We start from the raw sequence: 21,912 nt of genomic DNA, 5'->3' as shown, positions 1-21,912 counted from the left end.
GCCTCCACATTTTCCCAGACATGCACACAAACATTAAACACACTCTAATGGGCTAACTGTAACTCAACCACGAAGAGTAACCCCAGCTTCTGAACAACAGACTCTCACTAGCCATTCTAAATCCAGCAAGGTCCCTTTATTACCCTGCCCCTAACATTATGGAACCTGAACCTCCTTAGTTGCATTCAAAGAGGCACAAACAGCACACACACACACCACCTTCAGCTGAAGGGAATCAGTCCCAGGTATGCGGGTCCGAATACCATTTTAGGGGAAACCCAAGATCCAGTCTAAAATCTTCCCCAAACCTCTTCATGAAGTAATAAACCTGTCAAAGAAACATAATGTCTATAAAAAGCTGAGTTATAAGGCTAAAGGATCATGTCTTTGTTTAACATTTGTATATAGCCCCTAGAACTAATGACCCCTCCGTAAAAGTACTCTGCAAGGGGATTTTTTCTTTTGTTTTCAAAGTTAGCATAAACAGTGAAACAACCAAGAAGGCAGAAGCTAAATATTACACAATTATTCATTGTATTTAGTCAGACATGTACTAAAGAGTAAAATGCTTTCCCTTTGTTTCCTTTTCTATACCAATTGCCTAATAGACCCAGAGATTTAGGTTGCTTTTTGTATCACCGGCATGGACTACTCCCAATTTCTCTCAGTAGTAAGTGCAACAAGAGAGGAAAATCTTATAAAAGTTACAGGTGAGTACAAAATATTTCCCCTAAACCTGACTGATGTCTTCCATGTATTATTGGCTTCTTTTCTGTGATCAGCAGGGATAACTCAGCTGAACATTGGAAGTTATATCCAAAATATTTGAGGGTAGTGACTAGGATGCTACTTGGGGTATTTTTAAAGTCTTTGTAGGGTGCTGTTATCAGGCAAGTGAAATTTTCATCTCAAGCTTTAAATCAGTTCTCATTCCACCCAATGGAAGTCAGTGTGATTCAAAGCAGAGAAACTGAAAAATTCATTCATTCTATAGTTCTAGGACTATATATTAATAGTAAGAGACATCCGCAGTTACCTCTGGAATTGGGTTTTTGTGGGTGAAGAACTCTTTAAATTTAGCAGAATTTGGTTGATTTTGGAGCACCAAATAAACTGAACTAATAGGAAGCTATTTCTTTTTTACTGGAAAACTACTAAAAGGTAATAAAGTTAAACTCTCCTTTTACAGGATACACATAGAAAGTCTCATTACTAAAGTGACGCTTACTTAATAAAATTGTGGTGGTGTATTAGATCCTTCATTTTCCATGCTTGAAACCTGGAGAGCATCATGAAGCATGAAATCCAGAGATGCCTACAGTTTATTTTGAAAAGTTTGTGCTAAACTACCTGGACAAACAGTAGCTTCAACTACAGTAGCTCCTGACAGCAGTTAGTAAATGAAAATGTTCCGTTCCCAAGTCAGCCTTTACACAGAGTTGTCCTTTGTAACTTTAAAAGAGTAAGATCATCCATCTAGAAATTAGTAGAGAAGGGACTAAACCAAACCCCAGACATGAGATGCTTCCAGATTTCAGAGAAGTTCAAACCTAGATCCACATTTAGCAACTCAGTCCATCTCTAATATTTTATAGCTAATATTTCATGTATGTCCAAGTCATAGCTGACAATTTGTAAAAAAAAACTATGATAGTATTGGCATTTCTACAACTCTTCACAAAAACATGACATTTTTATTTATTGGCAGCAAGCAAAAACCTTTAGAAGATAAATATTGAACAAGAGAGAAGAAATGAGAAGTATTGTTCTCACAGGAAAACAATGCACGTCACTGTGAACCAAGAACATTTACTTTAACATTTCACTATAATTTATTAAATAGAGTTGAACACCCTATAAGAGTGCATTCTCTCTTCCTTGCAGTGTGCGATCTCCAATTGATGATTTCTTCCTTATGTTCACTACAGGTAGTTTGGCACAGAAGAAACCCTCAGTAATCATGATCTCTGGAGGCATGCCAAATCCTAACTATTTCCCATTTAAAACAGCAAGTTTCACTCTTCAAGATGGAACCACTATTGAAATTCGGGATGCATTGATGAAGAGAGCCCTCCAGTATTCCTCCACAGAAGGGTAGTTTTTAAAAGCGACATGACATTTCTTAATCAATTTAGTATCAGGTTCAAGATTAATAAAAAGAGCTGATCTTTTTAATACAATACCCATTTACTTGGAGAGATTGAGTTTAAGTGATTGTATTTTAATCTTCAATGTACACTGGTTCATTGTTCATTTTTCAAATAACTTTTCAATAATCCATTATTCAATAATGGAAACTGAATTATTTCATTATGTCCATCAGCCTGTTTTTTTATTGTAAGGACTGAGCCAATCAAAATATAGAATTTCTGCTCCGTGGAGAATTCTGATATTTCAATCTTTTCATTACAAATTGGGCACAAAAGTCAAAATATTTAACCTTTTCACAGAATGAAACATTCTGAATTTTTTCTGTTTGGATTCAGCCACAGGGCGAGATTGTGATGAATTCTGAAAGATGGAGTCTGGCAAGGAAGCCTGTCCTATTAGGGAGAATAGGGGCATAAGGGGCCTGAAAATACAGCTCCCATCAGGTACCATGGTGACATAGGTGGACACAGAAATTAACGTTCACCTGACCTGAGACAAAATACTTCATTTCAATTTTGCTGACAGATAATTCTTAAGAAAGTTTCCTTTTCCTGTGGAAAATTTCAACAACCCCCTCTTTCGATAGGAAAATGTTTCATTCCAAGTATGACCTACTTTGGTTTTCATTTCTGAACACTTATCTGAGGTACCCTAACCAGTTCACCATCTGCAAACTGTCAGATGAAACAATAACAGGTTCATTTAAATCCATGAGCGTTTTCCTTAGTGAAAACTGAAAACTGATCCTGCAGCCTCTAACTAATGCACAGTCTCATTTAAGTCAGTGGTGGAACTACTTATAAGAGTAAGATCTAATCTAATCTAGTGAGGATGTGCAGGATCAGTCTCTAAAGTAAGCACTTCAGGATTTGATCCATAATCCTTTATATTTAACAAGAGCTACACACAGGTGGTTCAGAAATCATGCTGCATCAGGGCTGCAAAGGCTGCAAAGGGCTGTAAATGTCTCTGTACTTTATAAAGTGTCATGGATACAAATGAAGAATAAAGGAATGAAACTTGTGTTTCAGAATTCCAGAGTTCTTGTCCTGGCTAAAGGATTTACAGATGAGTCTCCACAATCCTCCCACTGCCAAGTACAGTCCTGATCAGGGCCAAATGGAGATATGTGTCACCACCGGCAGCCAGGATGGCTTGTCTAAAGTAAGACTGAAAAGAGAATCAGTACTGGCATGGCAATGCTACATAAACTATATAGTTTATTAATTATATCTACAAAGTTTAGTTCACAGGGAACATAGCCCTTCATTGATTCCCTTCACTCCATTTCCAATAATATAACCTTCCCCTAACACTGAAATATTAATAAACACAGATCTGCTACTTGTATGAAGAAGTGTGTTTAATTTGTTATATTTTTTGTTCAATGGCACAAAAGCTCTAAACATGTTTTCAAGCAATTTTGAATTGAAAAAAGTGCTAGTTTATTATACTTCTTTTATACAAGAGAAAAAGTATCCAGCATGGGTGAAACCCTGTCCCTACTGAAGTCAATTGCAAAATTTCCATTGGCTTCCATGGGGCCAGGATTTCACACTCTGATTCTGTTTCTACTTGCCTTATTCACAGCAGTAGGATAGGATAACTTGGATAATTTGGATAGGATAACTTGTGTGAGTGAAGGCTATATGCATGAGTAAGGTAAGCAGGCCTTGGTTTCTTTTTCTTGGTTTCTATTTATATTCCAATTGACTTATTTTAAAATTATATGGTAAAAATGAGAAAGCAAGCAATTTTTCAGTGATAGCGTGCTGTGACATTTCTGTATTTTTAATGTCTGATTTTGAAAGCAAGTCATTTTTAAGTGAAGTGAAACTTGGGGGTATCCTGGACAAATCAGACTCCTGAATGGGGTACTGTAGTCTGGAAAGGTTGAGAGCCACTGATGTAATCAATACAAATAATCCAACCAGAGTATATAGCAATGTGTATAATATTCAGGAGGAAACATAAGACTGTTGTAAAATAAATTATTCTTATTGGGCAGGTGTTTGAAATGCTTGTCAATCCTGGAGATAATGTCCTTTTAGAAGACCCCAGCTACTCAGGGACTCTGTCAGCAGTGAGTATTGGTTATGTCTGCAAAGCAGTGCAAAGTTCGTCCTAAAGTCAAGATGAAGAGGGAAAGTTTGCAATATGTGATTTGTCTCACTGATTTTTCACATGTGGGCCACATCTATGGATATCTGGCAAGCTATATATTGTAGCAGAGACAGATCTGTTTATTTCAGTAGTCACGGGTACATTTTGAATAGGATCTCTTTCAGGCCTCCACCTGTGCACATACAAAACTAGGCACATGTTATATATGCGTTCATTTGACTTTCAAGGCCAATGGATTTTGAAGGTGTAAGTTTAACATGTATAAATAGGTTTTTGACTCTTGAAAACAGGGTGGATTGATTTAAATCACCCAATGGAAAGCCTCAATTTAAATAATTGATTTTAATCAACTTTTCCATTTGAACTTCAGTTATTTTCTAAAGAAAGGTTAATTCTCAGGGGTTGATATAACCATTACAACATGTTAATTTACAACTAAGTAGATCCTTTACACTAGATTTGGTACATATTTTTGCTACATAAGACAGTACGTTGTAAGTACACACATTTACTTAAGCAATGATATAGCTTCATATTTTCAGATTCTTTACTCTACATTTTAAATATATTAGAAAACGGTGACTTATTTGCTTATTTACCAAATAATTAACTTCTGCTCATGATTTATGTCAAGCTGCATTAGGATGGTAAGTGGGATTTAATTAAAACACACAAAACAGCATATATCATTTAGGTTTATTAAACAAAACCACCTTTACATTCTGGGTAAATAAACTTCTCTTCTCAAAACATGTCTCCCATTTACAGCTAAATTATAACAAGTTCAAGCCTCAACATATTTTGTATTAAATTCAGATTTCATTTTAAACATGTTTATTTTAAAAGAGAAAAACAATTTAAAAACAGCAACATCAAACGTTTCCAATTTAAATAACAAAGTTTTCCCCAAAAAATCATTTTATCTACCTTACTGAAAGTGTGGACACAGGTGTTTCTAGCTACCAAGTGTGGACACATACATAGGTCCACCTGCAAAAGCATAATGCATGCACAAATGAAGCTTCGCCTTTGGAAAATGACTTTGCAATCTCGGATATTCTTTTATATGACTATCTGAGCCTTGAGTTTTCCATGAAATGTAGGGATACATCAGGCTGCACTGAGGTGAAGAATGACAACACACTGCAAGGCACTCTTCATTATATGATAGCTAGGGATCCTAGTGCCTTGAGGAAGCATAACAAAACACTGTGATGAGTGTATTGAGGAGTTCAGGGATCCTTCTAGAGAGCTATGCAGCTAATGCTCCTACATCAGATATACATTTATTTGACAGCCCAGCAGAACCAGCAACTTTTTATACAAGTAAGCTATCCCATGCAAAAAACCTAACCAAATGCAAAATTTAGGTTCCTACTGTAATTTACTTGAATTACATGTGTGTGTTGTCATATTATCTCTATGTGCATGTATGCATATACACAAGTAATGCAAATAAGTTATAGCAGGAACCTCACTTTTGGAATTTTTCAGACTTATGCATGTCAATTCCCTACCTTAATTGTTGCATTCAGTTAGCCTGTTGCATGGGATAGCTGTGTAATATCTTTTTTTATGGGGAAGGTGTTGGTTCTATTAAGCAATCAAATAAATATATAGCTGAATGTGGGACCATTAATTGGGACTATATATAAAATATGGACTATGTTGTGAGAAAGATTTTAGGACATAAACTTGAGATTTCCACATTACTTATGAGTAACCACATCAGTGGTTTTGTAATGTGCATTTAAGATTTTTTGAAGTCAGTCAATCTAGTTCCCCAATTTCCCATTTCAGATCAAATTTAAGGTAAAGAATTTTTAATTATTTTGATGAAGCATGCACAGAAATTCTATGGCTTCACTGACTATTTCTGAACTGCTGACTGGGCTACCAGATTGCATGTCATGTCCATCTTCTTTCTATTAACAGCTGGAACCACTGGGCTGTAACATTATCAAAGTCCCTACTGACAAGCATGGTATTATTCCAAAAGCTCTGAAAGAAATTCTTTCCAGGTGGAGACCAGAAGATGCAAAAAAGCTGAACAACAATCTCCCCAAGTTCCTCTACACCGTTCCAAATGGTAATAATCCAGCTGGAACCTCACTGACTGCTGACTGCAAGAAGAAGATATACCAGGTATTCAGTAGGAACCTGACATCATCAGAGTTTTCATAAAGAGAGAACATTTTGTTTGCTATTAACCAATTTATAATACAGAACTAGAATATTTTCCCCATGATAACATGTTGATTCTGGACCCAGTGAAAGTATAAAAGATCCCAGCTGCAAATATGTCTATTTCTGTTCCTTGTCATCCTTCGTGATCATTTTCATGGCCTACACCTGGTGACATGGATAATGATAGCCCCAGCGAGCCACTCAGTCATTTACCCTGTTGTCAATGATCACACTACTGTCTTACTCTGTATACTAAAATATCACATAATAATTGCAGCAAATAATCGACAGTTTCAAGACCTGTTCCTCTTTTTTTAATTTGACCTCTCTTCAGCTTGCAAGATGTTATGATTTCCTTATAATAGAAGATGATCCATATTATTTTCTTCAGTTTGAAAAGGTAAATATTCACTTGTGCTTATTTGTATTCATGTCACACATGCTGTCACTTTGACAAGGAGAAATACATTTTCAGCTGTCCACATTTAAATAAAAATGTTTAGGTGACCACTGTACCCAACAATCAAACATCTTGCATTTTACATATGTTTTGGCAGACAGAGAATCTCAGAGTTGAACTGGACTACTATAATGTTTTCCTACACAGAAAGAGTTGCAGATCAGTTGTTCAGTAGTTAAAGATATTTATTAAAATGTGCACCGTCAAAGGTTGGAGGCTCAAAATATGACTCACCTTAAACTTCCTTTAGCATGACAGGAAAGTTGGGGCAAATGCATGCACACACATTTGAAATAGTTTAACACCCAGGTGCTTGCTAATGATAGAATGTGCATCCTTGAAACCCACTTGTCCCTATGTGGGTGCAAAAAACCAACCTTGCACACATGTAGGCGTTAGAAGTGCTTAAGTATGTACATGGATGTTTGCACCCGTGCAGAATGGGTGTAAACATGTGTGTGTACATACAGATGGATACAATGCTAGCTCATGATGCCATACCAAGTCTATGGTTAAGAGAGGTTCAGTCCATAGCACTCACTCAGGAGGAGCACACTCTACAGTGGGAGCACACCCACACTTTAACAAGGTACACAATGCACCACTCCACCCACCACTGGACCCAGCCACAACTGTTGGCTAAAGTAATGTGGAGGAGAATGGTTAATATAGATTCATCCCAGGCCCTGCTCTTATCCTGCTGCTCCCTTGCCCTTTGTGGAGACTTTATGCCACTACTTGCACTAGCTTAATACAGTGCCTGCTCTTATCACTTTGTACTGGCCCCTGCACAGGGATGGACACAAGGAGAAAGAAGTTGCTTGCTGTGCTCATTGCCACAAAGGCAGTCACAATACAGTCCAGAGTATTTTGTTTTCTTGTTGACAAGAGTGAGTCATATTCTAGTATCACAAATCATTACCTCACAATAAAATAAGGGCCATAATAAGCTACTTTTTTATATTTAAAGACTAAGGCACCATCATTTCTGTCAATGGATGTTGATGGTCGAGTGATCAGATGTGACACTTTTTCTAAAATTATCTCTGCTGGGTAAGTCCAATTTCAAAATGCTGTGTGATATGTGCCATTCTACCAAAACATTATCATTCCCTCTATACAGCTCTGATTAAAAAGAGTCTCACATCTTTTACTTTTATGGCTGCAAAAATATTTTGAAACTAGAATGTCACGTGCTGTAAAGCAAACTTTGGCTATGCCATAAAGCTCAGCTGAGGACGAGCAGCTCATTAGACTGCCCTTATGTACAAAGAATTGCCGTATTTTCCCTACTGCCCTCCCCCAACTTTTTTTTTTTTTTTGCGGTGCCAAACCCTGTGAAGCACTCTTTAGGGTGCAGTGTCTTCTCCATTTGTCCTAAACATCAAAGCTGCTTTTGACATTTTTTCCCTCTCTAAATTCCTTGGGATATTAGGAGCTGTCCTTTCTTGGCTGAGTTTTGAATGGGCAGCAATGAGTACCCTGTCATTGCTTTAACTCTACAAATAAGTCTGTTGTTTTGGGAATCCTCCACTCTCAGTCAGCCGCTTTTTATCATTTAACCTGTGTGCATGCTCCCATGAGGCATTGTCCCGCAGCCTGTCACCAGAGTCTTAAATTCAATCCCTATGTATGTGCTAATTTCTTTTGTTTTGTATTTTATTTTATTTTGTGTTGTGCTCTTTATAAATATATCAAACCAAGGCAGAGCTATTTTACACACTGCATAATAGAACTGAACAATTGGATTTGGTCAAGATTCACTCACCACAAAGTAGTGATCTATCAGTCAGATACTAACAAAGGGATAATGCTGAATCCATATAACAAACATTAATGGACTGTACATCTTTGTATTAATGCTTTTTTCTTTCCTAGGTTGAGATTAGGCTTTTTAACAGGCCCCAAACCTCTTATTGACAGAGTTATTCTACATATGCAGAGTTCAACGATAACCAGCACTTTCACACAGGTAAGTGCCATTGCACAGTTACACAATTATTTGAACGGACTGTTTTTAAAAACTGAGTGCTTGATCCTGCTCTGCATACAGCACATCAGGAGAAATAGCAGAAAAGTACTCATATGTATGCAAGTGAGTCTACACCACAGGCTTCTCAGGGATGCATTCATCAATGATGTGTGCATCATGCTGTGCTTGGAGTCGGGAGTTATACTGTCCAGCTGTATATAGGCACACGAAGTGATGAGTGCCATACAAAGCACTTTCCAATAGACGCTCTTTTTACAAAAAGTAATGCATACAGCCTCAAAAACATTACTACTACTAGCTATAGTCTAAAGATTGTAAATTAAGGCTCAGAAAAGCTTTAGTAACTTGACCAAGGTCGCATAAGATATTTGGTACAGGTGAGATTAGAACCCAGATCACCTCATCTTCAGCCTTCTGCTTTAGACACAGGACCTGCTCAGCGTGCGACTGGTGATGTATATCATGGACTAAATTCCACCCGCCATTACACCCATACAATGGATGTCACTTAGAGCAGAATTTGACACTGTCATGTCATTCAAGTAGTAGTAGTAGTGGAAAATTGGACAATTTTGAAAAGTGAATGGCTATAAGCCCAGTACACCTGTGGAATCCTTACAGGGACTCTCACTGAAGGCAATGGGCTTTACAGAACTGGCTCTATGGAATTTAGGTTATGACATTAACTTGGATGTTTTTCTCTCTCTCTCTCTGTCTCGCACATAGATCCTAATGTCAGAACTTCTTCATAAATGGGGGCAAAAGGGTTTGCTAGAGCATGTAGAAAGGTAATATAGTACTATAGTTTATGATTGTTTTTATTTCATACCTGGGTTCTAGTCCCAGCTCTACTGCTGCTCAGGGAAGTCACTTAAACATTCTGTGCCTGAGTTTCCTCATCTGTAAATGGGGATGTTATTCCTACTCTTGCAAAGTTGCCTGAGATCCATGGATAAAAATAAAATGCTACATAAGTGCTATGTATTATTATTACTATTAATAAAGTCTATATTAAACCTCCCCCCAACCACATTAAATCTCCCTTTATGATCAAGTCATGAATCCACAAAAGGAATGAAATTCTGAGCTTTATTTGTTGAAGGCAACCATGTACCATTTTCTGATATATTGAACCTTTCATGAGACTTAAAAAAAAAGTTTTTTCTAGCTAAAGATAATCCCATGATATATAGGTCTGCTCCAGGGCCCACTAAAGTCAATGGGAAAAAACACATTGTCTTCAGTGCACATTGGATAAGGCCCTAGACTGGACACAGAAGGCTCTTCCTTATCCCAAAGTTATGCTGCTACAGGCTGCACAATGTATCTGCCATAGTTATTTTTTTCCATTTTAGAAAATCCACTATTCAGAATGTCTCTATTTTTCTCATTACCTGCTCACTGCTCCATTGTTCACCAGTATTTTTCCACTGGGTTTTTACTATCTGCTCCTTGTTTTCATGGTCTTTCTTAAGTATAATAGGTAACAAATAATATCCAAGTCAAACTTTCAAACTCATGATGGTCGAGAGGGTTCAGAGTCCTCCTTCCTGAGTTGTCTTGGTTAGGTTATTTATTTACTTACTTACATAAAAAATTGAAATGCATGCAGAAAACCATATTGATAAGGAGAGTGATTCAGAGTAGCACTTAGCACCGATTTCCAATGAAACTGTTGCTGAGTTACATACGAGGTAGTATTTAATAATTGTATGACTGACTCATATCCCCACCATTCTTTAAAATAATGTACTTCTTTGCTTCCAGGGTAATGGAATTCTACAGGACTCAGCGAGATGCAATGCTTGCAGCAGCAGACAAGTGGTTAAAAGGTCAGTGAATGCAACACACACTCATGAACACCCTCTTAGTGGAGTTAATGTATATGCAGATAGCCATGGAACAGCACAGATTGATAGATGGTAGGGCAGAAACTCAAAGACCAGGATGATGTTTAACTTAGAGCTTGTGAACATGCCAAAGTTTCACCATTTTAACTAAAGGTGCAATATTGCACTTATTTAGTTAAGCCAAGCAACTTTGCATGTGGACACTTTACATTGGTTTGAATCGGGTTTACATCAGATAAGTTACCCCCAACAGTGGGGATGACAGGGAGCAGTTGGTTTATAAAAAAAAATATAGAGCAGAGTAAAGGTGCACGTATTGATTGGTATTATTTAGCGTCTATGTTCTGCTATCCACTGACAGCAGTGGGGATGACAGGGAGCAGTGGGGATGACAGGGAGCAGTTGGTTTATAAAAAAAAAATAGAGCAGAGTAAAGGTGCACATATTGATTGGTATTATCTAGCCTCTATGTTCTGCTATCCACTGACTCACCTTTCAGTTCCGATTACAACTCTTATTTATCAGCTGCACTGCTTAAAGCCCATAATGTACACTCTTATGGGAAAGCTCAGGAACTTGGCAAGGTTGATTAATGAAGCTTCCGAGGAATGCTTCACTCAACGTGGGAGTCTGTGTGTGGCGGGGGGAGAATAGAGAAGAAACTGGGTACCGACTCCAAGTTCAGGGGGGTGGCCACTCCACAAAGATACAGCGAGACTGTCTTGGCTGTCTGAGATGGAGCAGCCTTCTCCCTGTTCACCATCCCTTCCTCTGGCCAGTTTTCCCTTTTAACTGCCCCCCACTCCAGAACGAACCTTGCAGATGCACCTCATTGGCATTGAACAGGCCCAGAGGAGCTCAGTAGTCTCCTCTTTGTCAGTGTGAGGGCATGCCCCTTCACAGGGGCGAGTAAGGTGAATCACTCTGATGTATATAGCTCCAGAGAGTACCACCGCCTGTGGAGGTTTGTATGTTCTGGTTCAAACTGGTTCCAGGAACAACAGACAAGGAAAGTTTTTTTGACATAAAATAGCTGGGTTTAAACTGACGGAGGACCATCTTTCTGATCCTGCAAACAATTTCCACAGGAAAGGTGACTTTACATAATCCCTTTTTGGGGCAGAGTTTATAGTCCCAGCTCTGGACTGAATCCTGGCACCTTTACTCCACTCTGGAGGAATCAGTGGGCCAGAAACCATCTGGCTTTCCCAACCAAGACATATCCCCAGTGGAAAGGGGATTCCCTGGTGATTGAGGGCCAGTGAAATGGCACACACTGACAGACACACATACCACCTGTGGCACAGCAGCATGGCAGCATGTGCACCTTAGGAAAAAAGGGGCATGTTGGGGTTGGGGATATGGCTGGGAGGGTTCTGGCTATTTTGGACTGCCAGACCAGTGCAGCCAGCATGTAAGTAAAAGGAGCCCCTCAGGCTTATAATAGAAGCAGGACCAGCCACAGGGAAAATGGCACCCTGAGCAAACTTGTATTTTGGCTCCCCTGACCCCCGCTGCCTCCCTGGCCTCCCATCACTCCTGGCCCCTTCTGCCTCCCCATACTCCCCATTTATCCCACGTGGCTCCCACTGAATCCCCAGGCTCCCCACTCCCCCTACCAGGCCCCACTGCCTCTTCCCCACATTGCCCGAGCTCCTTTCCTTGGCCTCACGCCCCAGGCCCACCCTGCTCCTTGCCTCCTGACCACAGTGCTCTGCTTACCACGGCACCCTGGGCGGTTGCCCATGTCACCCACCTATAAGGCCAGCCTTGACTAGAAGCATTAACTATAGGGGTCACTACCAGTTCCACGTATAATAAAAAAGACCACTTCAGATCTTATACTTCATAGTGCCTTTTATATTCACTCTTTCTCAGTTTAGTCTTGAAGTGGAAAGGGAAATTTTTTGAAATTGAAAATTCATGTGATAGGAAAACCATTCCCCATAATGCTCTGGTACTAGCAGTTCCATTACCCTGGATCTCTAGGCACTTCCGCTTATGCTGTAAGATTGGAGCACATTCTAGACTTCATTCTGGGAAAAGAACCAGAAAGGCTACATAAGGTAAAAGTTAGGTAATGTTTATGGTCTAGTAATCTCAATATCATTGGGTTGTCCTGCCTGTTTGTTTAGTATTTGAGCTCCAGCAAGACTTTAAAAAGGGAAGCTAAACTGTAACTGAGAAGAGCTAAAATTAAAACAGAATAAAACTAGTCAGTTGTAGACATTGAACATATAATCAAGAAGAATGGTGGGAAAAGGTGAATATGGAAACTGCCTGGGTTGTTGTTATTGTTGGTTTTTATTTTTTTGGTTGAGGGGGGTTGAATAAAGATAATCAGCAATTAATTCCACAAACACATAGCGTGGAAAAGATTATATTTTAAATTCTGGCAAAGTCAAAATAGCATAAAAATTATTAAATGTAGATACAAGGCACCATCACAGTAGTATCAGGGTGTACTTTACATAGTTTAGACTGGCAAAGAACCATTTCCCCAATGGGAGCATAAACTCAGTGCCCCTCATAGCTATCAAGCCATGAAACAGGAGGATACCAGGAGGGAGACTGTAAAGGTAAATTCCAATGCCTCCCATTAGTAGAAAGCCTGAACAAAGATGCCTTTTTCTGATTCTTTCCAAATGTTGCCAGGTTGGGTCAGCTGGATTTCCAGTGGGTGCAAATTGCAGAGGCGGGAGCCTGCCAGTGAGTACACCACTCTGCTCCCAGCTCCTGTGAGCGTCTCCTGTAGGTCAAACAGTGGAAGTGTTCTCACCCATGCAAAGGCAAGATTTAGAGGGAGAGGTGATCTGTAAAATAACTAAGGCTTAGATCTCTCACAGCTTCAAAGATTGTAAAAAATACCTCCTCAAAATGTTTTGCCCCTGCCAACAGAGCATCGTTTTCAACTTATCCAAGCAGAGCAGAACATACGTAAACCAGATCGATTTTATCATCCAGAGCCACTTCTCTGACATGCACTTGATGAATAGGGATACACTTCCATTTAGGCCTAATTAAAATAAGACAAAGACCTGAGTGTCACCAGTAGTACACTGATAGCCAGAAGCCTATGGCACCTCATTGTCTGCCTTAGTGGCTACTTAGTGGCATTAAACAAGAGGGGGAAAAGATTGTGTTTGTCCAGTTGTCACTATGTTACTTCATCCTGCCTGCCAGGCATTTGGCATATGTGACCCATATGTTTGAACCCCGGTGCCGCTGGATGCTAGTGTCCTTTGGCTGAAGTACTGCAATGTAGATTTTCAGGCTGTGAACTTGTGCACATATGACTTACAGTTGTGGTTACTCCCTCGCTATACAAAGCACAGCGGATTTGACTGATCACTGTACTGTCACAATTGCACCACTCCGTGGATCCAGCATCACATGCAGAAGGCTGATAAGGCTAGGCTCCCACAACCAAATCCAGATGTTCCTGTATGTACCTGAATCTTCTGTTATGTCAGGTGTATTGTGTATGTTTCCTTCCCTTTGGAGCATGATTTTCTAGTCAGTGACTTACTCTACAGTACAGGATTTAGACCGGTATAAACCAGTCCTGATCAAGCTACAGACATTGTCATTCACTTTCCTTTGGATAAATAAGCTCCCTAGGACACATCTCAAGTACCCAGCCATCTATCTGTAACATCAATTTTCAGAGCTACTGTAAAAGGAAACTCTAGTTAACAAGATGTTTGATTGCCTCCAATAATCCGTATGTTTAGGATTGCATTCACAACATTAAATTAATTCTCATCTATTTGCTTGAGAGACAGGTGAAAGTGTGTTATTATACAGGAGACAAGGGAGGGTTGTTTTGTGTTTTTACTGTCCATGTTTGGAAGTAAGCTGCCACACAAAATGGCCTGGCAATGTAGGTCTACCTCAAGATGTTGTTTATGTTCTTTAACAATGCAGAGAAGCAGGTAATGGACAAGAATGCAGGAACTGCAAAGAAGTAAATCCTTCAGGGATAATTATATTACCCAAGTGGCCAAGAGGGATGTCCTAGTAGGGAGTCTACTCTAGACCACCTAATCAGGCATAAAAGGTGAATGGGGCTTTTTTTAAACAACTAACCCAAAATCATCCAAAGCACAGGACTTGGTGGTGATGGGGGATTTCAACTACCCAGGCATGTTGAGGAAACAATACAGCAGGGCACAGATTATCCAACAAGTTCTTGGAACGCATTGGAGATAACTTTTTATTACAGAAGGTGGAGAAAGTGACTAGTGGTAAAGCTGCTCTAGATTTGATTCTGACAAATAAGGAGGAACTGGTTGAGAATTTGAAGGTGGACGACAACTTGGGTGAAAGTGATCATGAAATGACAGCATTTATGATTCTAAGGAACAGTCAGAAGGAAAAACAGCAGAATAAACACAATGGACTTCAAAAAAGCCAGACATTAGCCAACTCAGAGAATTAGTAGGTAAGATTGCATGAGAAGCAAGTCTAAGGGGGAAAAAAAGCACCTGGACAAATAACTTGGGGAGGCTGTGGAATCTCTGTCACTGAGGGTTTTTTAAAATGGGTTAGACAAATACCTGACAGGAATGGTCCACACAATATGTAGTGCTGCCTCAGTGCAGGGGACTGGATGAGCTGACTTATCGAGGTCTGTTCCAGTCCTACATTTCTATGATTTTATGTATGCTGGTAACAGGAAGACCTTACCTAACATAAGCTGACATCAGAACTGAATGTTCTTTGGCTCATTGTTAATGAGTTTACAGCCTACCATTAAATTAACTATACTGCGGACAGGCAAACATCAACAAATGAAGCTGGGGAGACCTATTTTCAAAAAGTGGGAGGTTACATACAAACACACTCTGTGAGGACTGGAGGGGCATGTAATTCTAGAAACAGCACTTTCAGTATGAGAAACTATGCAAACTGCTACTGTGCTGTAAGTCCAGATAACTTTGGCACTAAATGGTTACAAAACACAGCAATCTGCTGATATTCTGCATCATATTCATCTGTTGTGTGTTTTTGTTTAACTAATCTTTGCTTTATTTTATGGTTTTCTATTACTGTTAAGTTGCCAATAGATCTTACTTTAGTTAAGGTAAACTGAACTGAGTATCTGACTTATCTGGAGCATTTACTGATTAGAAAAATTTGACCACCAAGGAAAGGCAAGGTAACTGCTTGGATACCTGTATAAAGGGCCAAGAAGGCCAAGGTCTTCATGCAAATCAGTGCCACAAAAAAGCTGATGGAGTAAACTCTATATAATACTATAGGTGAAATCCTGTCCCTATTGATATCAATGGCAATATTCCCATTTTGGTGTATTCATTACAGATGCAAGATGTACTTTTATTCAGTGTCCATATTTGATTTACAGGTTTGGCAGAGTGGAACATCCCTACTGCTGGAATGTTTTTATGGATTAAGATTAAGGGAATTTCCAATACATACCAGATGATCACAGAAAATGCTTTGGAGAGAGGGGTAAGGAAAGACCTAATGATGGGGAAACAGCTTTAAAATAATGTAAATTTTATTTGGAACGGAACCGTGTCTGTTATTCTGACTATTTGTTACTGAATTAGTTGTGACTCAGGTGACTTTTTCTTAACAGGTCATTAAAGAATAACATTTTAGTAGCTGACGTGATGGGATCCCATTATAACAAATGGGAGCTGGGTTTGACCTATTGTTCATAATAGTAACATTTTACTTTACTTTGTAAAGTTGTTTCTAAAACAATAAAACAGCACTACATGATGTGAGAACAGAGACTGGCCACAAAGAATAGTCATACTTCAAACTAAAGTATGCACAGAAAAATGCCTTAGGCCCCATGCACTGCCCACACCCATGTGATTCCCAATTACTTCAGTGCAGCTCTGCACAAGCATCGGAGTCTAAATGCCCTGTTCTCAGGGCAGAATTTGGGTTTTAATCTTTAGCCATATTACAATTGTTACATTAAAATTCCACATATAAGATGTACAGTATGTTAGATATGCCATCATGATGATAGTAACAGCGATGCAGCACACTGTGGCCATTTCCAGGTATTTTACTTGCATAATTTTCATAGTGATCTGAACACCAGAGATGAAATCCTGTTCCCATTGAAGTCAATGGGAGTCTTGCTATTCAACGTCAAAGAAGCCAAGATTTTATTTTAAATGTATGTGTATATAGAGTATAAATACCAAGTTACAAGAAACTGATAATAATTTGAGCCTATTGACAATTAGAAAACAAAATAGAACACACTAATAAATGCTTTTTCCTTTTTAAACATCAGATAATTTGAAATGGGTTGCAGAAATTCTGCAAAGAGAGAAAACTAGCAAAAAAAATTGTAAAATGTGAAAATGTGCTCTGCAGTCCAAAAAGCTTAGCTGCAATTACTCTTATCTGTACTAGTTATTTGACTACCTTATAGTTTTGTACAGGAGCGCATCATTCTTGTAATCAAGCTGTTGTCTTAATTTTCTTCCAATGCAAAACTATACACTGTCCTACTCATGATCAATATGGATCACTTTACAATCACAAGGATGACACCTACAGTTTTTTTAAAAACAACAAGGAGTCCTTGTGGCACTTTAGAGACTAACAACTGTATTTGGGCATAAGCTTTCATGGGCTAAAACCCACTTCATCAGATGCATGGAGTGGAACATACAGTAGGGAGGTATAAATACACAGCAACTCCCATCTTTTCATATGCTGTGTATTTATACCCCCCTACAGTTTGTTCCACTCCATGCATCTTATGAAGTGGGTTTTAGCCCACGAAAGCTTATGCCCAAATACATTTGTTAGTCTCTAAAGTGCCACAAGGACTCCTTGTTGTTTTTGCTGATACAGACTAACACAGCTACCCCTCTGAAGTCTTTTTAAAGGCCAACATCCATTCGGCTCCACTATTATATTGTCACATAGCCCTCCATTTTATGTGGACCCCTACTATCCCCACTTCCTCCCCCAACAGACCACAAATACCACCTCCTTAAAACACCAGACCAAATTCACCAGTGTTGTAAATGGTGCTATACTATTGTAAATGATCTCATCAGAAGCTAGTCAAAAAATGGGTGATATTTCTAATTTCAAATTCTGTAGGGGCCAAGTTCAACTTCTGGCACAAAAGGATATCATCTTCATTCATGTCAATGAGAGTTATAGCCAATTACACCTAAGCTAAATTTGACCACAGGAATTTCGGGAATGTTGTGGACATAGCTAAATTTCATGGCCGATCTGCTTTTTCTCACACCTTGCTGTAGTTGCTCTGCCTGTTCTTCCCTTCCCCCACCGCCTGCTTTCTTGGTCTTAGATGTGTATGTTACTCAGTTTGCTGCACACCTGCTGAATATCCAATTAGTACAAGTCCAAGTTTAGCACAGCTTGAAGTTCACCACTTACATCCATTTTCTGACTAACTCGCACCTGACACGTAATTTACATCATTGTTTACCACCCCACTACATTTGGCCTGTAGACTCCCACGGGAGCTATATTCATTCAGTGCAGGCTGAATATGGCCTTTAGATTTTACTAGATACTGAAGCAAAGAATTCCCCAGTTTGATATTAGTTGTGGGTCTTTTCTGCCTATTAGCTATGTCTAAAATGAGATAAACTTGGTATAACTATAAACAGTTTCTGATACGGGATAGTGTAATGATCCTATTTTACATGCCATCCTCTCAAACTTCCTTGCATTCAAAACATTAAAGTCGGTAACATCTTTCTTAGGTGTCTTTGGTTCCTGGACAATCGTTTAGCATTGATAGCTCAGCTCCTACTCCCTATGTCAGAGCTTCCTATTCTTTTGCTTCTCCTGACCAGATGGACCAGGTGAGTGTAACTGGTGTTGTTGTGCATCACTGGGGCGACTTGCATGATCAGATCCTATTATTCATGTGAATTTGTTGTTTGCATGCAGACTAATATTGGACTTCGAGACCCTTTTTCTTGCATTTCTACCAAAGTAAAACTAGCATTTACTTTATGGAAAGTCATTAGTTCAAGTCTCATTTTAAAAGTTTGATTATTTACTAGACCCACTGGGACCAAGATTCTAATTTAAGTGTAAGTTGTCCTCTTGATATGTGTGCATAAAATTCCCATTCATGTATCAACCACAGATCCATACACACACAATTGTAGGTGAGTATAAATCACAGTCTTCTTCCTAACTGCTGCATAAAATTGATTTTCTTTTTCCTCTGTTAAGATGGTTATTGGTTTTCTGATACTGAGTCTGTCTCATCTAAGCTTTTAAATTTATAATACATCCTGGAGGATGTACAGATGAGTAGCAAGTTCGACACTCTTGTCCCCCTCTTCCTGCCCACTGTGAACCACTGCCTAACACTTATAATATCCAGTGTTGTTTACCCCATAATCACATTTCAAATTCTCTCCAAATCATGCACCATAATCAACTCTGTTTATTTTGAATGGTGGAATGAATCATGCAAAACTGAAGAGAGATGATGTGGAGAAAGGCAGGCAACAAGGATACCTTAAAGTACAAAGTAATTTACTGAACGGTTAACAGCCCAGTATATGAGCAAGTATGTAAGTCATTGCTTGATGATTAGTTAGAATCCTAAGTACTAATATGGCCCCCATTATTGTCGTGCCAAAGCATTTCATAATCTATAACATATTTATCCTCACAATACCTCTGTCAGGTGGGCATTATCCCCATTTTAAAGAAGGGGAGCTGAAGCACAGAGATATTAAGTGACTTGCCCAAGGTCACACAGGATGTCTGTGCTACAGCAGGGAAATGAACCCTGTTCTCCCAACTCTCAGACTAGCACCTGAACCACTGTCCCATCCTTCCTTCTATCTGTCTCCAACAGTTACCAGTTCCAGATGATTCAAAAGACAATGCAAGAGCCCCTATGGTGGAAAATTACAGAATAGTCAGCCCACAGGGGAAGTTTGTTCCTAGCTACAGTCATCTAGAGGTTGGCTTATGCCCTGACGTGTGAGAGTTAATATCCCATCTGTGTCTTTTGGTATCTAACTATGATGGTTCTTATTAACCATAGAAATGTCCGATCCTTTTTTTAAAGCCTCTTAAGTTTGTGATCACTAATGCCTAGTGGCTGTGAGTTCCATGGGTTATTTATGCATTGTGTATTATAAAGCACTCTCTGGGTACCTTGCTGTAATAGATACAAAATATGATTTAGAAAAGCAGCATAGAGAGAATCTGCACCATGTTTTCACAGTTTTAGATGAATGAGCAAGATTAGTGGCTGCTAATACAATTTTAGGGTAAAGAAAGCAAAATCAACCCGCAACTTTTTTTTCTAAACTTCACTACTTCCATGTGTATTTCTCAAGAAGGCAATCTTATTTTGCTTTCTAACACATTTATTGTGCTCCCAAGACACAAGAATTGCAAATATGATCATACTTCTCCCTGCCGACTACAGTAGTCTGCTGGAGTAGTGGCATATTTCTCCCTCTCTCTCTCTCTCTTCACTGGTTGGTGCTTTGTTTACTGCAGAACAATGTCACTATATTATCACTAAGCAGATGCTTGACACACTATGAAAAAAATATTTTTGATACTGACAATTGCCTTAGTGCTTAAATTCTGAAGCATAAGACAGCAATCATGGGGCAAAAGTACCAGCCCATCAAGCCATTGCAAACGGGTCAAATCCAGCTATGCCTTGAAGGTCAAATTCTCAAAGCAGTGTGCAGTGGCGAGGAAAGGGCATTGCAATGGGGTGTATGTATATATACACACACACACATACTTTGTGAGATATCGCTGAAATGCCTTGCAGACATAGTGTTCTGAACAACATGTACATGGAAAAGCTGTAGGATAGAGTGATTACTAACAATTTGATATCAGTGGTCATTGTGTTAGTGACTGCTATCAGTATTATGTCAACTCAACCTTTTTCTCTTTTTATTTTTTCATTGCAGGCTTTCCAGAAACTGGCTGAGCTTATAAAAGAAACTGTCTGTAAGGATCAGAACAAACTGGCATTTTTAGAAACCTGTGTTCATTGACATTTAGAAATTGGGTATCTAATTTCACTGACAAGTCTAAAAGGAGTGATTTTATTCCTACTTTCTGTAATTGCACATAACTTTTAATTTTATTCTTACTGGGCAAATTTGCCATGATGCCATCAAGTACCATGATACCTGACAATAACTAGCACATAGACTTATAATAGAACATTACATTTTCAAAGCACTGTACAATTATTAACAATTTAGTTCTGATTTCTGTGAGTTAGGTAAGTAACTGTTATCTTCTTATTACTGAGGCATTAAAATGAGGCACAGCATTTAAGAGACTTGCTTAGGAACACACATCAGGTCAGTAGTAGAGTTAGAAATCGAGAGCTCCTGACAGCCACATCCCATCCCGAGGATCTGACCACTAGACCATCGCTTCCTTTCTTCCCAGACACCGCACATACATAATGAATTTGATTTTATTTCTGCCTGTCACCACGAGAACTATATACCCACTGACTGAAGGCGAGTATTTCCCACATGTAACCCTTCTGTCAGGTAGGGTCAGCAGCAACAAGGGCTGGGTTCAGTATCTAGGGGTTCCTCTTAAAATTAAACCAGCTCAAACTCCCACACAAAGATCTGAGAAAACTAGATACCTCCCATGGCCACCTCTAATGGGCAATACTTCCCCCCTCGCAAGCACTGAGTCTATGTAAACAAAAATGTTTATTAAAGAGAGAGAATACAGCATTAATTTTGGAAAACACAGCAATGAGGATTCAAAAGTACACAAACACCCATCCCTCAGCATCTTTGGCGGTATCCTTTGCCTCAGTTTCCCACCTTGCAGTGTGACAGTCCAATGGACAAATATCCCTTCAATACACCCTTCCTCCTTTCCCTATTCTACACTCTGCTCATAGTTTGTTGTCCAAGGTCAGCAAAGATCCCAAGTCTAGAGGATCCCCTGGAGAGGACTGACACCTTCATTGAGGAGTGCTGCTCTTTCTGCAATTGCTGCCTGCAGCTGTCACTGCCACCTCTACTGCTGCTCTGCTGTGTCCTTGGTCCAGTCCAGCTCTACCGCACCATGACCAGCTAACCCAGCTATTAGCAATCACAGGGCACCTTTGATGCCACTGCTGCATCTCTCAC

At 39.2% G+C, this 21,912-nt stretch overlaps 1 protein-coding gene across 1 annotated transcript; it reads left to right on the top strand.

The window, feature by feature from the left end:
• Positions 1–643: 643 nt before the first annotated feature.
• Positions 644–20,799, top strand: LOC120406164 (kynurenine/alpha-aminoadipate aminotransferase, mitochondrial-like). Its single transcript, XM_039540537.1, has 13 exons — positions 644–710; positions 1,929–2,094; positions 3,183–3,315; positions 4,160–4,234; positions 6,211–6,420; positions 6,797–6,862; positions 7,893–7,975; positions 8,801–8,894; positions 9,642–9,703; positions 10,683–10,747; positions 16,134–16,240; positions 18,508–18,609; positions 20,713–20,799. Exons 1-13 carry the CDS (start codon positions 644–646, stop codon positions 20,797–20,799), a joined length of 1,317 nt encoding a protein of 438 aa, XP_039396471.1.
• The last annotated feature ends 1,113 nt before the right edge of the window (positions 20,800–21,912 follow it).

This window comes from Mauremys reevesii, linkage group 5 (genome assembly GCF_016161935.1).
Source record: "Mauremys reevesii isolate NIE-2019 linkage group 5, ASM1616193v1, whole genome shotgun sequence".
Classification (NCBI taxonomy): domain Eukaryota; kingdom Metazoa; phylum Chordata; order Testudines; family Geoemydidae; genus Mauremys; species Mauremys reevesii.
Note: the sequence above shows the minus strand (reverse complement) of the source record. Positions and strands in the feature narration are given on the sequence as shown.

Bases quoted from the DNA above. Each gene is read 5' to 3' on its own strand.
- LOC120406164 (XM_039540537.1), top strand. From the start codon at position 644: ATGGACTACTCCCAATTTCTCTCAGTAGTAAGTGCAACAAGAGAGGAA. The intron at 2,095-3,182 runs GTAGTTTTTAAA...CTTGTGTTTCAG, and splicing joins CAGTATTCCTCCACAGAAGG to AATTCCAGAGTTCTTGTCCT. The intron at 6,421-6,796 runs GTATTCAGTAGG...ACCTCTCTTCAG, and splicing joins GCAAGAAGAAGATATACCAG to CTTGCAAGATGTTATGATTT.